This window comes from Martes martes (genome assembly GCF_963455335.1).
Source record: "Martes martes genome assembly, chromosome: 18".
NCBI lineage: Eukaryota > Metazoa > Chordata > Mammalia > Carnivora > Mustelidae > Martes > Martes martes.
Window position 1 is genome coordinate 115,039 of NC_137906.1, and position 19,180 is coordinate 134,218.

The 19,180-nt window shown below is 35.5% G+C and overlaps 1 protein-coding gene across 3 annotated transcripts in view; it reads right to left on the reverse strand.

Moving 5' to 3' along the window:
• SEPTIN14 (septin 14) overlaps positions 1-19,180 on the reverse strand; it is a gene marked incomplete at both ends in the record, with an annotated part of 375,063 nt that overhangs the window by 12,896 nt on the left and 342,987 nt on the right. For all 3 annotated transcript variants that reach the window (XM_080830903.1, XM_080830905.1, XM_080830904.1), the window contains 3 exons: positions 10,813-10,945; positions 14,670-14,838; positions 16,191-16,287. In XM_080830903.1, coding sequence (XP_080687029.1) covers positions 10,813-10,945; positions 14,670-14,838; positions 16,191-16,287 — 399 coding nt within the window. The remainder of the gene's footprint in view (positions 1-10,812; positions 10,946-14,669; positions 14,839-16,190; positions 16,288-19,180) is intronic.

The window sequence follows — 19,180 nt, forward strand, 5'->3', positions numbered from 1 at the left end:
CTATGAAAAATCCACAGTGAATATCACTCTCAATGAGGAAAAGCTGACAGCCTTCCCTTTGAGATCAGGAACACGACAGGGATGTCCACTCTCACCACTGTGGTTCAACATAGTATTAGAAGTCCTAGCAACAGCAATCAGACAACAAAAAGAAATAAAAGGCATTCAATTTGGCAAAGAAGAAGTCAAACTCTCTTCGCAGATGACATGATACTTTATATGGAAAACACAAAAGACTCCACCCCCATACTCATACAGCAATTCAGCAATGTGGCAGGATACAAAATCAATGTACAGAAATCAGTTGCTTTCTTATACACTAACAGTGAAAATACAGAAAGGGAAATTAGAGAATTGATCCCATTTACTATAGCACCAAGAACCATAAGATACATGGGAATAAACCTAACCAAAGAGGTAAGGGATCTGTACTCAAGGAACTACAGAACACTTATGAAAGAAATTGAAGACACAAAATGATGGAAGACAATTCCATGCTCATGGGTCAGAAGAATAAACATTGTTAAAATGTCTATACTGCCTAGAGCAATCGATACTTTCAATGCCATTCCAATCAAAATTCCAGTATTTTTTAAAGAGCTGGAACAAACAATCCTAAAATTTGTATGGAACCAGAGGAGACCACGAATTTCTAAGGAAATGCTGAAAGACAAAAAAACTGGGGGCATCACATTGCCTGATTTAAAGCTTTACTACAAAGCTGTGATCAACAAGACAGCATGGTACTGGCATAAAAACAGACACACAGACCAGTGGAACAGAGTAGAGATCCCAGATATGGACCTGCAACTCAGTGGTCAAATAATCTTTGACAAAGCAGGAAAAAATATCCAGTGAAAAAAAGACAGTATCTTTAATAAATGGTGCTGGAAAATTGGACAGCTATGTATAGAAGAATGAAACTCGGCCATTCTCTTACACCATACACAAAGATAAACTCAAAATGGATAAAAGACCTCAATGTGAGGCAGGAATCCATCAAAATCCTAGAGGAAAACATAGGCACAGCAACTTCTTTCAAGATATGTCACCAAAGACAAAGGAAACAAAAGGGAAAGTGAACTTTTGGGACTTCATCAAGATCAAAAGCTTCTGCACAGCAAAGGAAACAGTCCAAAAAACAAAGGCAACCCACGGAATGGGAGAAGATATTTGCAAATGACACTACAGACAAAGGGCTGATATTCAAGATCATAAAGAACTCCTCAAACTCAACACACACAAAACAGATAATCACAACAAAAAATGGGCAGAAGACATGAACAGACACTTCTCCAAAGAAGACATACAAATGGCTACCAGACACATGAGAAAATGTTCATCATCATTAGCCATCAGGGAGATTCAAATCAAAACCACATTGATATATGACCTTACACTAGTTAGAATGGCAAAAATTAACAAGACAGTAAAAAAAGTGTGTTGGAGAGGATGTGGAGAAAGGGGAACCCTCTTATACTGTTGGTGGGAATGCAAGTTGGTGCAGCCACTTTGGAAAACAGTATGGAGATTCCTTAAGAAGTTAAAAATAGAGTTTCCCTACGACGCTTCAATTGCACTATTGGGTATTTACCCCCAAGATACAGATGTAGTGAAAAGAAGGGCCATCTGTACCCCAGTGTTCATAACAGCAAGGGCCACAGTTGCCAAAATCTGGAAAGAACCAAGATGCCCTTCAACGGATGAATGGATAAAGAAGATACAGTCCATATATACTATAGAGTGTTATGCCTCCATCAGAAAGGATGAATACCCAAATTTTGTAGCAACATGGATGGGACTGGAAGAGATTATGCTGAGTGAAATAAGTCAAGCAGAGAGAGTCAAGTATCATATGGTTTTGCTTATTTGTGGAGCATAAGAAATAACATGGAGGACATGGGGAAATGGAGAAGAGAAGTGAGTTGGGGGAAATTGGAGGAGGAGACAAACCATAAGAGACTGTGGACTCTGAGAAACAAACTGAGGGTTTTGGAGGGGTAGGGGTTGGGGGGTGGGTGAGCCTGGTGGTGGGTATTATAGAGGGCACATATTGTATGGAGCACTGGGTGTGGTGCATAAAGAATTAATTCTGGAACACTGAAAAGAAATAAAAATAAATTAAAAAAATTAAACAACCACCATAGGGTCCCCATAAAACTATAAAACCCCATCACCAGGGGAAAACAGTATATTAAGCTCCTGGTATTACCTCATAGCTGTATATTTCTCAGATACAATTTCTCTCTCTCTCACTCGCTTGCTCACTCACTTTTTAATTCTTTCTTATGATTCTTGTTCTTTTATTTTTTTACCTACTTACCATTTCATTTTTTAAATTTTATTTTACTTTTTCAGTGTTCCAAGATTCATTGTTTATGTACCACACCCAGAGCTCCATGCAATATGTGCCCTCCTTAATACCCACCATCAGGCTCACCTAACCTCCCCACCCAACTACCATTTCACCTAGATGTTTAATACAATATATTACATAGTACCTTTTTAACTTGAACTTTTTCATACATAGACTTTTTCCTTCCTTTTTCTTTCTTTTATATATATATATATATATATAGATGATAGATAGATAGATAGATAAGCTTTTTCCCCTATTCACTATTACCTTTATATATACACCAGCTTTAATTTCCCTGTATCTCTGAAAAGTTGTATTCTCTGACAAAGATAACAAGATACACCCAGGAAGAACTGAAATACACTTCCTCACCCACATCAAGGGATTATAACCATCCCTCTACCTTTTTATTTTGGATTTTTTTTTCTTTTGTTGGTCTTTTTGTTTCTCTGTTTCCTTTTGTTTCCATACTTTATAAATCTTACTGTTGGGGTTCATTTGTTCTGGGGGTTTTGTTTGTTCTGTTTGGGTTTTTTTATTTTTCTTTTCTTGGACTTTTGTTTGTTTGTTATGTTTTTGTACTTTATAAATCTTACTCTTGGGGCTCATTTTGGCTAGATATCTTTTTCTTTCTTTCTTTTTGGTCGTGACTTCTGATTACTCCAAAACTTCCCAGGGTGCCCATTGCCTGGAGGGCAGTTGATATTTTCACCTATATATCCCTCAACCACAACTCAACAGAATGATAAAAAGGAGGAATTGCCAACAAAGAAAAGACCCAGAGACAGTGATATCTCCAGCAGATCTGATGGATATGGATCTAAGCAAGATATCAGAAATAGACTTCAAGGTAGCAGCTAGGAAGACAATAGTCAGGCTGGAGAAAAGTATTAATGGCAACATAGATTTGTTAAGGGTAGAAGTGAGAGAAGATGTGGCAGAATTTTAAAATGCTATCAATGAGATACAATCTAATCTAAATTCTCTAACAATTAGGATAAATGAGGTAGAAGAACGAATTCGTGATCTTGAAGACAAACTGATAGAAAAGAAGGAGCAGGAGGAGGCCTGGAACAAACAACTTAGAATCCTTGAAAACAGAATTCGAGAAATGAAAGATGCCATGAAATGTTCCAATGTCAGAATTATTGGGATCCCTGAGTGGGGGTGGGTGGTGGAGAGAGAGAGAGAGGACTAGACTATATAGTTTAGCAAATTCTAGCTGAGAACTTCCCTAATCTGGGCAATGAAGCAATCCTGTCCTAGAGGCAGAGAGGATATGCCCCAAGATCAATGAAGGCAGATCAACCCCCAATCATGTAATCATAAAACTCACAAATACATAAATACAAGAATACATTAATTGTAGGTGACCTTAACACTCCACTCTCAGCAATGGACAGATCAACTAAGCAGAAAATCAACATAGAAACCAGAGCTTTGAATGACACATTTGACCAGATGGACCTCATATAAACATACAGAACATGCCACCCTAAAACAAAAGAATACTCATTCTTCTCAAGCGCACATGGAACTTTCTCCAGAATAGACCACGTACTGGGTCACAAATCAGGGTTCAACCAATACCAAAAGACTGAGATTATTCCCTGTTTATTCTTAGACCACAATGCTTTGAAACTGGAGCTCAACCACAAGAAAAGGTTTGGAAGAAATTCAAACACTTGGAACCTAAAAACCAGCCTGCTCAAGAATGTTTGGGTCAACCAGGAAATCAAAGATGAACTTAATCAATTAATGGAAACTAATGAGAATGAAGATACATCAGTCCAAAACCTATGGGGTACGGCAAAGGAGGTCCTAAGGTGGAAACACATAGCCAACCAAGCCTCACTCAAAAAGACAGAGAAATCCTGAATGCACATACTATATTTACACCATGAAGGAATCAACAACAAATTAGACCTACCCCACGCATGAGAAGAGAAATAAGATTAGAGCAGAGATCAATGAATTAGGAACCAGAGATACAGTAGAACACATTAATGAAACCTGAAACTGCTTCTTTGAAAGAATAAGATCAATAAACCAATAGCCAGACTTATCCAAAAGAAAAGACAAAGGACCCAAAATAATAAAATTATGGATAAAAGGGGGAGATCACGACTAACACTGAGGAAATAGAAACAATCATCAGAAATTATTATCAACAGCTATATGTCAGTAAGTTAATCAATCTAGAGATTGATACATTCCTGGAAACCTATAAAATTCCATGACTGAAACAAGAAGAAATTAACAACCTGAATAGACCAATAACAAGCAATGAGATTGAAGCAGTGATCAAAAACTTCCCCAAAAACAAGAATCCAGGACCTGATGGATTGCCTGGAGAATTCTACCAAATATTCAAAGAAGAAATAATACCTATTCTCCTGAAACTGTTTCAAAAAAAGGTTGGGGGAACCAGGTGATGGGTATTAGGGAGGGCACGGATTGCATGGAGCACTGGGTGTGGTGAAAAAACAATGAATACTGTTACGCTGAAAAGAAATAAAAAATTTAAAAAAAAACTAATATGAGGGGGAAAAAAAGAAACAGAAGGAAAACTGGCTTTCTATGAAGCCAGTATTACCTTGATCCCCAAACCAGACAAAGATCCTATCAAAAAGGAGAATTTCAGAACAATATCCCTGGTAAATATGGATGCCAAGATTCTCAACAAGATACTCACTAATAAGACCCAACAGTACATTAAAAGGATTTATCCATCACAACAAGGTGGGATTTATCCCTGTGATGCAAAGGTTGTTCAACATTAGAAAATCAATCAATGTGATAAAACACATAAATGAGAGAAAAGAGAAGAACCACATGGTCTTCTCAGTTGATGCAAAAAAAGCATTTGACAAAAATATAGCATCCATTCCTGATTAAAACTCTTCAGAAAATAGGGATAGAGGGAACATTCCTCAACTTCATAAAATCCCTCTATGGAAGACCCACAGTAAATATCATTCTCAATGGGGAAAAGCTGAGAGCCTTTCCCTTAAGATGAAGAACATGACAAGGATGCCCACTTTCACCACTATTGTTCAACATAGTACTAGAAGTCCAAGCAAAGCAATCAGACAACAACAACAAAAACAACAAAATTTATTCAAATTGACAAAGAAGAAGTCAAACTCTCTCTTTGCAGATGACATGATACTTTATGTGGAAAATCCAAAAGACTCCATCCCCAAATTACTAGAACTCATAGAGCAATTCAGCAATGGGACAGGATACAAAATCAATGTACAGAAACCAGCTGCATTTCTATACACTAACAATGTAACTGAAGAAGGAGAAATTTAAAAATCAATCCCTTTTACAATACCACCAAAACCATAAGATATCTAGGAATAAACCTAACCAAAGAGGTAAAGGATCTGTACTCTAGAAACTACAGAACACTTATGAAAGAAATTGAAGAAGACACAAAAAGATGGAAAAACATTCCATGCTCATGAACTGGAAGAATAAACATTGTTAAAATGTCTATGCTACCCAAATCAATCTATACATTCAGTGTGATCACTATCAAAATACCATCAGCATTTTTCACAGAGCTGGAATAAACAACCCTAAAATTCGTATGGAACCAGAAAAGACCCTGAATCACCAGGGATTATTGGAAAAGAAAACCAAAGCTGGGGGCATCACAATGCCTCACTTCAAGCTATATTACAAAGCTGCAATTATCAAGACAGCATGGCAGTGGCACAAAAACAGACATGTAGATCAATGGAACAGAAGAGAGAGCCCAGAAATGGACCCTCAACTCTATGGTCAAGTAATCTTGGACAAAGAAAGAAAGAATAACCAATGGAAAAAAGCCTCTTCAATAAATGGTGCTAGGAAAACTGAACAGCCATATGCAAAAGAATGAAACTAGACCATTCTCTTACAACATACACAAAGATAAACTGAAAATGAATGAAAGACTTCAATGTGAGACAGAAATCCATCAAAATCCTAGAGGAGAACACAGGCAGTAACCTCTTTGACACTGGATACAACTTCTTTCAAGACATGTCTCTAAAGATAAGGGAAAGAAAAGCAAAAATGAACATTTGGGACTTCATCAAGATCAAAAGCTCTTGCACAGCAGAGGAAACAGTCAACAAAATTAAGAGGCAATCCACTGAATGGGAGAAGATATTTGTAAATGACATTTCAGATAAAGGGTTGATATCCAAGATCTATAAAGAACTTCTCAAACTCAACACTCACAAAAGAAATAATCCCATCAAGAAATGGGCAGAAGACACGAATAAACACTTCTCCAAAGAAGACATACATATGACTAACAGACACATGAAAAAATGTTCAACATCATTAGCCATCAGGAAAATACAAATCAAAAACACAATGAGATACCATCTTACAGCAGTTAGAATCACAAAAATTAACATGACAGAAAACAAGTTTTGGCGAGGTTGTGGAGAAAGAGAAACCCTCTTGCACCATTGGTGTGGATGTAAGCTCTTATAGCCACTCTGAAAAACAGTGTAGAGGTTCCTCAAGACATTAAAATTAGAGCTATCCTATGACCCAGCAACTGCACTACTAGGTAGTAACCCCAAAGATACAGATGTAGGAAATAGGGGCCATATGCACCCCAATGTCCATAGCAGCAATGTTCACAATAGTGCACCTGTGGAATGAACTGACACGCCCTTCAACAGATGAAAGGATAAAGAAGATGTGGTACATATCTACAATGGAATACTACTCAGCCATTAGAAAGGATAAGTACTCACCATTTGCATGGACATGGATGGAACTGAAGAGGATTATGTTAGCTGAAATAGCTCAAGCAGAGAAAGACAATAATCATATGGTTTCACTCATAGGTAACATAAGGAATAGTGTGGAGAACCACAGGGGAAGGGAGGGAAAACTGAATGGGAAGATATCAGAGAGGGAGACAGACCATGAGAGACTCTGGACTCCAGGAAATAAACTGAGTGTTGCAGAAGGGAGAGTGTGGGAGGATGGGGTAGCCAGGTGATGTGTACTAAGGAGGGCATGTGTTGTGATGAGCACTGGGTTTTATATGTGACTAATGAGTCGTTGAACACTACATAAAAAACTAATGATGTACTACATGTTGGCTAACTGAACATAAAAAATAAATCCTCAAACCTAAGAAGAGAGAGATAGAGAGAGAAATACAAATCAAAACCACAGTGAGATACTATCTCACACCATTCAGAATGACTAAATATAACAATGGGAAAATTTAACGGCAACATAAAAAAAACAGTGAAACTTGACCACTTTCTTACACCATACACAAAAATAAATTCAAAATGGATGAAAAATCTCAGTATGATATAGAAAACCAATAAAATCCTAGTGGAGAACACAGGCAGTAACCTCTGACATCAGCCATAGCAAATTATTTCTAGTTATGTCTCTTGAGGCCAGGGAAACAAAAGCAAAATAAACTATTTGCACTTAGCAAGATAAAAAAGCTTCATAGAGTGAAGAAATAACAAGCCTAAAAGGCAACTGACAGAATGGGAGAAGATATTTGCCAATGACTTGTCTAATAAAATGTTAGTATCCAAAATAAGCGACCAACTTATAAAACTCAACACCCCCCCCAAAAAACACAAATAATCCAGTTATAAAATGTGCAAAAGACATGAATAGATATTTTTCCGAAGAAAACATATGGGATGGCCAACAGACATACAAAAAGATGCTCAACATCACTCATCATCAGGAAAAAACAATCAAAACTACGATGAGGTATCACCTCACAATTGTGAGAATGATGAAAATTAACATCTCAGGAAACAAGAGGTGGTGGTGATGATGCAGAGAGAGGGGAAACTTTTTGTGCTGCTGGTGGGAATGCAAACTGGTGCAGCCACTCTGGAAAACAGTATGGAGGTTCCTCAAAAAGTAAAAAATGGAACTACCCTACAGCAATTGCACTAACTAGTCATTTACCCAAAGGACACAAAATATAGGTTCAAAGGGTTACATATACCGTGATGTTTGTAGCAGCATATTTAACAATAGTCAAAATCAGAGATAGCCCAAATGTCCATCCATTGATGAATGGATAAAGAAGAAGTGGTATGTATATACAATACAGTACTACTCAGCCATCAAAAAGAATGAAATCTTGCCATTAGCAACAACATGGATAGAGCAAGGATGTATTATGCTAAGTGAAATAAGTCATTCAGAAAAAGGCCAGTACCATATGATCTCTCTCATATGTGCAATCTAAGAAAGAAATCATATGAACATATGGGAAGGGGCAAAAGAAAAAAGGGAGTGAGGGAAACAAGCCATAAGTGACTTTTAATGATAGAGAACAAACTGAAGGTTAATGGAGGGAGGTGGTTGGGGGTTAGGCCAGATGGGTGATGGCTATTAAAGAGAGCACTTTTAATGAATTCTGGATGTTTTATGTAAGTAACAAATCACTGAATTCTACTCCAGGAACCAGTATTGCACTCCGTGTTAACTAACAACAGAAAGAAAGAAAGAAAAAGAAAGAAGAAAGAAAAAGAAAGAAAGAAAGAAAGAAAGAGAGAGAGAGAGAGGAAGGAAGGAAGGAAGGAAGGAAGGAAGGAAGGAAGGAAGGAAGAAAGGAAGAGACTCTTAATTATAGAGAGCAAACTGATGGTTACCAGAGGGAAAGGACTGATGGAAATTAAGGACTGGAGTTGTCATGATGAGCCCAGCATGGCATATGGAAGTGTTGAATCACTATATTGTATACTTGAAACTAATATAACACTGTATGTCAACTAACTGAAATTAAAATTTAAAAGTTTTTTTAAAATGAAAAGAAAGCTGAACTAATCTCTAGTAATGTGGTAGATGTACAAACTTATCAATTTTTAAATATTTAAAATTATAAAGCTGTAATTTTGAATTCTGACTAATCTATCTGCTAGATGTGCTTAAAAGCTTACTTTATCTCTGTGAGCCTCCACTTTTCATGTCAGCTAATCCTAGTTTCTGTCTGCTTATTGTTTACAGTGATTAAGTTGTTCCTTTTCTGAAGAAAGCCTAGTGGGCCTGCTACCTGTCACTTTGTTCTGTATGGATGCTTTTATAGTCCTGGTCATTTTAATTCTGCCAGAATTTTTTCCTATAGCCATTCATTAATCTCTGTTAAAAATTTTGGTGACTCCTCCGTTTGCACAACTAATTTTTGTTTTTTTTTTTTTGAGGGAACTTATAACTGAAGCACTGGAGAAAAACAGATGTACACAAATAAGGTAGGGTAAAAAATAGAGGATTTAAACTATTGATTTGGTTTTTGGTCACTTTGTACTCTGGGTTTAAGTTATCCTAAGATCCAGCTATACTACCTGTTCTTGGATTCCATAGAAAACCCTTGAATACTTCTAAACTTCACCTTTATCTTTAAGATAATAGAATTTTTATTACTTATTGTTCAATTAACCATGATTGAGACATCTGGTATACAGCACTTAGTCACTATCTTGCTTCTATTGAAAAAGTTCAATTTACCTATTTCTGCTCTAAACTAAATTCTTAAGTTAAAACCACATTCACTTGGAAAGGACTGGAAGAGATTATGCTGAGTGAAATAAGTCAAACAGAGAAAGTCAAGTATCATATGGTTTCACTTATTGGTGGAGCATAACAAATAATATAGAGGACAAGGGTAGATGGAGAGGAGAAGGGAGTTGAGGGAAATTGGAAGGGGAGGTGAACCATGAGAGACTATGGACTCTGAAAAACAACCTGAGGGTTTAGAAGGGGCGGGGTGGGAGGGTGGGGGAACCAGGTGGTGGGTATTAGGGAGGGCACAGATTGCATGGAGCACTGGGTGTGGTGAAAAAACAATGAATACTGTTACGCTGAAAATAAATAAAAAATTTAATTAAAAAAAAAAACACATTCACTTGAGAGAATGATATTTATGATTCCAAATATATTTTTGTTAAAAAGGCAGTGGTGCAAATAATCAAAATTATATAAGTAGTCTTTTTTCCATTTCTTTGGAAACATAAAGAAATGAAATGAAACTCACATGATTCATCAACTAAAAGTTCTCGAGGTCTTATGTTAGTGAATATTTATCCACTTACTTATAAAAGGGAAGAAAATTTTCTAATGCAGTAGCAGTGTTAGAGAGTAATGACTCTTCACAGAAGTCAGTAGCTTGAATTTGTTATAAATTAAAATTTATGCTTAAAAATTCAAATTATAAGATAAAATAAAGGTAAATAAGTCTTACAAAATTGTTTTCATTTTTTAAAAAGTGAATTAGATATTCTAGAAAAAAATAAAATTGCTGACTCTAATTTTTAAAGCTTGTATTCAAACCTATATCATAAATAGCTATCTTTTGAAAAATAGAAAATATTCTCTAAAATCATCAAATAAACCCTTGAGATTAATACACCTAAAAATGAATACAAATCACACCAGAATAGCATACTTGCCTCTTTTTCAGATTCTTTAAATGTTGTTTCTTTCTCCTTTACTCGCTGCATAAACTTTTGTTTCAGTTCTTCTTCTTCCCTCTGACATTGATCATAGAACTTTTGTCTTTTGGCTTCATAGATCTCTTGAAAACTATAAAAAATAATTTATTACTATCATATGAAAATGGTAATATAAATAAAGCTGTAAAAATATACATTGTATGTTAAGTCCCATGTAAGGACGTTTACCAACATTTTTTTCATGTATAGAAATAGAAACTTTTATGTCATGAGATGTAAAAAGGTGAGTTTTAGTATTGAAGAATATATAGACTGTATGTCTGAAGAGGAGTAGAAGTTTAAAACAGTTGTATTAGTGATTTCTTGTTATCATCATTTTTCAACATATCATACTTCTTCACATCTTTTGACAATAAAATTTGGGGAAACCTCTACTTTATAAGGTTCTTATTTAAAATAAATCTGGGCAGGGATGCCTGGGTGGGACAGTCAGTTAAGCATCTTCCTTTGGCTCAAGTCATGATCCTAGGGTTCTGGGACTGAGTCCCACATTGGACTCCTTGCTCAGCAGGGAGTCTGTTTCTCTCTCTGCCTATCACCACCACCCCCCAATTTTGCTCTCTCTGTCTCTCACTCACTGACAAATAAATTTTAAAAGTCTTTTAAAAATAAAAATAAAATAAAGCCAGGCATCATCATCATCACCATCATTGCTAAAATAATCAAAATAGCATGGTAGTAGCACAAAAATAGATACACAGATAAATGGAACATTGTAGAGAGCCCAAAAACAGACTAGGTTTATACGGTCAATTAATATATGACAAGAGAGGTAATAATATACAATGGGGGAAAGATAGTCCCTTCAATAGCTGGTACTGGAAAACTGAACAGCTACATGCAAGAGCATGAAACTGGACCAGTTTCTTTTTTTTTTTAATTTTTTTTAAATTTTTTTTAAATTTTACTTTTTTAATTAAATTTTTTATTTATTTTCAGCGTAACAGTATTCATTGTTTTTTCACCACACCCAGTGCTCCATGCAATCTGTGCCCTCCCTAATACCCACCACCTGGTTCCCCCAAACTCCCACCCCCCGCCCCTTCAAAACCCTCAGGTTGTTTTTCAGAGTCCATAGTCTCTCATGGTTCACCTCCCCTTCCAATTTCCCTCAATTCCCTTCTCCTCTCCATCTACCCTTGTCCTCTATATTATTTGTTATGCTCCACCAATAAGTGAAACCATATGATACTTGACTCTCTCTCTGCTTGACTTATTTCACTCAGCATAATCTCTTCCAGTCCTGTCCATGTTGCTACAAAAGTTGGGTATTAGTCCTTTCTGATGGAGGCATAATACTCCATAGTGTATATGGACCACATCTTCCTTATCCATTCGTCCGTTGAAGGGCATCTTGGTTCTTTCCACAGTTTGGCGACCGTGGCCATTGCTGCTATAAACATTGGGGTACAGATGGCCCTTCTTTTCACTCCATCTGTATCTTTGGGGGTAAATACCCAGTAGTGCAATTGCTAGGTCATGGTGTAGCTCTATTCTTAACTTTTTGAGGAATCTCCACACTTTTCTCCAAGGTGGCTGCACCAACTTGCATTCCCACCAAGAGTGTAAGAGGGTTCCCCTTTCTCCACATCCTCTCCAACACACGTTGTTTCCTGTCTTGCTAATTTTGGCCATTCTAACTGGTGTAAGGGGGTATCTCAATGTGGTTTTGATTTGAATCTCCCTGATGGCTAGTGATGATGAACATTTTTTCATGTGTCTGGTAGCCATTTGTATGTCTTCATTGGAGAAGTGTCTGTTCATATCTTCTGCCGAAGATATGAACAGTTTCTTATACCATACACAAAAGGAGCCTCAAAATTAATTAAATACCAAAATGTGAAACCTGAAACCATAAAAATCCCAGGAGAAAAAATAAGCAGTAAACTCCTGGACGTTGGCTAACATTTTTTTACCAACATTTTCTAGCTATGACTCCTCAGGCAAAAGAAACAAAAGCAAACATAAACTATTGTGGCTACACCAAAATAAAAGGTTTTTGTACAGTGGAGGAAACCATCAACAAAACAAAAAGGCAACCTACTGGATGGGAAAAAATCATTTGCAAATGATATATCTGACAAAAGGTTAGTAACCAAAATATATAAAGAACATATGATTCAACACTAAAAAAAAAAACTGATAAAAAATGGGCAAAGAACATGAATAAACCTTTTTCCAATGAAAATATACTGATGGCCAGAAAACATGAAAAAATGCTCAACATTATTATCATTAGGGAGATGCAAATCAGATCACAATGAGATATCATCTTACAACTGTCAGAATTGTTAGAATCAAAAAGACAAAAATTTAAAAATGTTGGTAAAGATGTAGCAAAGAGGAACCCTCATGCACTGTTGGCTAGAATGTAAATTGGTGCAGCCACTGTGGAAAAAAAGTACAGAGGTTCCTTAAAAAATTAAAAATAGAAATACCATATGTTCCAGGAATTCCACTACTAGTTATTTATCCAAAGAAAGTGAAACATTAATTTAAAAAAAATAGATGAAATATATGAATTTTTGTGTTTATCTCAGCATTATTTACCATAGCCAAGATATGGAGGCAAACTAATTTTCCATCAATAGGAGAATGGATAAATAAAATGTGGTGTGTGTATGTATGTGTGTGTGTGCATGTGTGTAAAGAATATTACTCAACCTTAAAAAAAATAATCTTGCTATTTGTGACATGAATGGACCTAAGAGTACTATGTTAAGGGAAATGTCAGACACAGAAAGAAAAACACCATATAATTTCATTTATATGTGGAAACTAAAAAACAAAATAAGTGAATAAATAAATAAGAAAAGGAGAAACAAAAGAATAAATACAGAGAACAAACTGGTGATTGCCAAGGGGAAGGGTAATGGGAGATTGGCAAAAATAGGTGAAAGGGAGTGGGAGGTACAGGCCTCTGGTTATGGTATAAAAAGTCGTGGGATGAAAGGTACAGCATAGGAAGTATAGTCAGTGGTATCATAATAGTGTTGTATGGTGACAAATGGTAGCTACACTTGTGAGCATAGCATAATGTATAAAGTTTTCAAATAATTATGTGTACACTTGAGAGTAATGTAATATTGGTTATCAACTATACTTCATTTTTAAAAATTGACTTTGAGTGAAAAAAATCTGGTTTGCACATCTTTATTAAAAAGTCCATCTCTTCTCCCAAAATAAAAGTATAAAAATTAAGTCAGACATCTTTCAAATTTTAATTCAAAGATAGTCAGTTCAATTTTGTTTGTCTTCAAAGTACTTAAAAAATCAATATACCTGGATCATACCACACTGTCATCCTTTGCAGTACAAATCCTATTCCTCTTAAATATAACTAAATACACCTGCTCTTAAACTATTTTCACTTGACTTCTACAATGTTACTGTTGCTTTTCCTCTTTCCTTCATCCAACATTCAATGCCCTTTGCCATCCTTCTCAATATCCTTTGCCAATCTTTATTAATCTTTGCCAATTTTGAAAATCTCCTTCATGAACATCTATTTCATATAAAATACAAAAATAAAAACAAAATAATATTTTTCTTTTGGAAACACATTTCAGCATATATTCATATTGAATACTCATATTTGAGCATGTAAGTGGTCCCTTGAATTACATTGCTGCTAATAACTCTATCTATCTATGATGATTAATAAACATACAATTCAGGATGACCCAGAATGTGAAATATACAGTTATTCTCATTCCCAAATGATTGAATCTCATGGTTGTAAGGGATTTCTAAATCACCCATTAGCTTGTTCTGACAAGATCTTCTCCACTCACCTAAGTGGCTTGTTGTCTGGACCCACATCAGTAAAGCCCATTTTCTTCAGTTTGCAGCACCTATAGCGTTCATAATGCTGAATGTGGGTTTGTTCTTTTAGGTCTTCCATATTTATACAAAGAAGCATATCCCGGAGCTTGACAAAATCACAGTGATTTTCATTTTCCACTAGGAAGAAAAATAAGAAAACAACACCACTCATTATCAATCCTTGACACCCAAGAAGTATTCCTGAGTGAATGTATGCATGAAAAGCACATTTAAAATAACAGGTAAGAGATTTTTATAATTAATAAATATAATTATTTGTAACTGTAACTATGATTATATGGTATATATCTACTATAGGCAGAGTTTATTTTTGGATAAGGACATTTGCTTTATATTTATTAGCCAATAAATAAATAAGGAACTAAATTAACATTCATATTAGTGTACAGTGAATTTTTTTGTTAATTAGTTACAGTGTGGTTAATTAGTATATAGTGTAGTTTTTTGTTAATGATTTTTAGCATTTTACAAACTGACCCCAAGGTATTTCACAGAGCACTAACAAAGACTGTTATATAATTTCACTAAAGTAAATAATTTCATTAATGTAAATCCTGTTACCATGAGGGCATTAAAAATTATGCATGATTTAGTTCTCAAATAGTATTTATATCCCATATTCATGAAACCAAATTAGCAATATTTAAAATCAATCAATAAATTTACATGGCTCTCTCCTGTGTTTGTCATATCCAGACTACTGAGCATTATATATATTTTATTGTGCATGATATTGTAACCAAACAATATTCATTAAGATATATTGTTTTTAAGTATGTTTCATATATTTAATTTTTAAGATATCAATTAAGAAAACAATATTTTGGAAACTAGTACAAGTGGAGATAATCTAATCCCCAATAATTTGTATTACAACTACATAAACCAGAGAATAAATGACTGCCTGTTAAACTATTTCAATCATCACAATGTTAGATAGCTAATAAATATTTAAGCATAATGTTTCCAAAGGTAAATTGCCTTTCTTTATTTTAAAAATAGTTTACCATCCTTTTTGTCTAGTAACCTCTCAAAAATGCTTTATAAATTAAGCAGTAATTAATTTATGCAACAGGTTTTGAACACTGATATTTATGCTTCAATGTTGCTCAAAGTTCTTTTGTTCAAGTCACTTTCTAACATTCTGAATGTAATTCTGTATGCATAGAGAGATAGCATGCATATGTCAGATTGGGGTAAATGAGGAGGTTCTAACAAACATCTGTGAATATTTTTCTAAAGTACCACGTAGGAAACTCCTATGAGAATGAATTATAGTCAAAGTAAGAATACACTTAAATGGAAAAGAATTTGTGCTCTTCATGAGTAACCCTTCATTTATTCTTTAGCAACAACTACCAATATTGACTCAAGTTAAAATATTTTAAGACTATGAGAATACACACACACACACACACACACACACACACACTTTCCAGAGCAAACCTGCACACCTTCATCACATTTACCTTGTAAAACTCCCCAAGGGTACTGACGGCCTCTGACCATTCTTTTTCCAACTTTAACTTCATCCATACTCCCCACTACAGCAAAAGGTATTTGTCTCTAAAAGTAAGAACAATTTCCGTTATGTTCCCTTATAACAATATGGCCTATTCTGTTATTTTTTTCTGTTATGGAAATCAATAGAGACAAGAATATCATAATAAGTTTATTCAAGCAAGACATTACCCAGTCTTGGATTTTAAGACTTGGTAGTAAATATGTGCAAATTAATTTTTGCAAGCATTATCATCCAGCCATGCACACAACTGAAAACTATCTACTGAGTAGAGCCTAAAGAAAGGGATTCTGCTGTGGGGAATACAAATAAACATTTTAACTAGACACAATTTTTTCCACATTATCCTTACCATGAAACACAAGTATGTGGAGGAAATAATATGTAAACAACCTTTCACTCCAGTATACAAGTTAAAATGGAAAGTATTTAGAAAAAACTACAATAGTCAATGGATATACAGAGTATATTAATAAATATACTATATATGTCTAGTGAATTCTAAATAAAATTAAAAGGTCACTCTGGGAAGTGAGAGTCAGAGGGATCTGAAAATTAATGTGAAACCTAAGGGAGATTGGGGGAGATGATAAGCAAAGTAAGAAGAATAATCATAGGTAAAATACGGTTTTGAGCCAGATGTAAAGATGGCAGAAATATGCAAGATAAATTCATGATCTGTCAGAATTACATAGATTGCCTTAATAGAAGGGTTGAAATACAAGAAATGTCAAATATAAAAATCATTAAACATCATGTTGAGTATTAAATAATTAACAGTATTTACTTTATTAATCAATTTTGGTTTTAAAAAAGTATTCCCTATGAATTCCTAGAGGTAAAATTAGAAAGGTCAAAATCTTTAAGACAAAATCTAAAGAAAATATAACACAGAAGAATAAATAAAAATTTTGTGAACATTGGGGTAGAGATGGCCCTTCTTTTCACTACATGTGTATATTTGGGGTAAATACCCAGCAGTGCAATTGCAGGGTCACAGGGAAACTCTATTTTTAACTTCTTTTTTTGTTTTGTTTTGTTTTTCAAATAATTTAATCTCCACAATAAACTATGAAGAAGATATTGTTATCCATAATTTATAGATGAGGTTTGGAACAGTTAGAAAATGTCCTGTTGACTGCATTTTATTACCTGGAATATTCTTTTCCAGTGTCCCATATTGGGACCTAGAGAGTCAGAGTCTTGAGTTAATATAATCAAGATATAGCAGGAACTGCCCCAAATTTTGGGTCTCAAATCCTCATGAAATTATTTAATTTAAAATTATCCTTTTCCTTCAGTAAATTTTTCAGAAGGTCTTTGGTTAACATATCAAAAGACCAGTGATCTCCAAATTTCCTCTTGGGTATTGCAAGGATGCCATTGCATTGGGGTGGAGGGGAGGACTACAAAAATCCCTCAGGGAAAATTTCTCCTCCTTTTCTGCTTAGCCTGAAACAGACACATAGACCAGTGGAACAGAGTAGAGAGCCCAGATATGAACCCTCAACTCTATGGTCAAATAATCTTCGACAAAACAGGAAAAAATATCCAGTGGAAAAAAGACAGTCTCTTCAATAAATGGTGCTGGGAAAACTGGACAGCTATATGTAGAAGAATGAAACTCGACCATCCTCTTATGCTGTACACAAAGATAAACTCGAAATGAATAAAAGACCTCAACGTGAGACAGGAATCCATCAGAATCCTAGAGGAGAACATAGGCAGTAACCTCTTTGATATCAGCCACAGCAACTTCTTTCAAGATACGTCTCCAAAGGCAAAGGAAACAAAAGCGAAAATGAACTTTTGGGACTTCATCAAGATCAAAAACTTCTGCACAGCAAAGGAAACAGTCAACAAAACAAAGAGGCAACCCACGGAATGGGAGAAGATATTTGCAAATGACAGTACAGACAAAAGGTTGATACCCAGGATCTATAAAGAACTCCTCAAACTCAACACACACAAAACAGACAACCATATTAAAAAATGGGCAGAAGATATGAACAGACACTTCTCCAATGAAGACATACAAATGGCTACCAGACACATGAAAAAATGTTCATCATCACTAGCCATCAGGGAGATTCAAATCAAAACCACATTGAGATACCCCCTTACACCAGTTAGAATGGCCAAAATTAGCAAGACAGGAAACAACGTGTGCTGGAGAGGATGTGGAGAAAGGGGAACCCTCTTACACTCTTGGTGGGAATGCAAGTTGGTGCAGCCACTTTGGAAAACAGTGTGGAGATTCCTCAAAAAGTTAAGAATAGAGCTACACCATGACCTAGCAATTGCACTACTGGGTATTTACCCCAAAGATACAGATGGAGTGAAAAGAAGGGACATCTGTACCCCAATGTTTATAGCAGCAATGGCCACGGTCGCCAAACTGTGGAAAGAACCAAGATGCCCTTCAACGGACGAATGGATAAGGAAGATGTGGTCCATATACTCTATGGAGTATTATGCCTCCATCAGAAAGGACGAATACCCAACTTTTGTAGCAACATGGACGAGACTGGAAGAGATTATGCTGAGTGAAATAAGTCAAGCAGAGAGAGTCAAGTATCATATGGTTTCACTTATTGGTGGAGCATAACAAATAATATAGAGGACAAGGGTAGATGGAGAGGAGAAGGGAATTGAGGGAAATTGGAAGGGGAGGTGAACCATGAGAGACTATGGACTCTGAAAAACAACCTGAGGGTTTTGAAGGGGCGGGGGGTGGGAGTTTGGGGGAACCAGATGGTGGGTATTAGGGAGGGCACAGATTGCATGGAGCACTGGGTGTGGTGAAAAAACAATGAATACTGTTACGCTGAAAATAAATAAAAATTTAAAAAAAAAAAAAAAGAAAAGAGCGACACGAAAATGAACTTCCTTAGCTAAACGGAGACAGGAAAAGAAGACCCTCCCCAGGAATGAAGA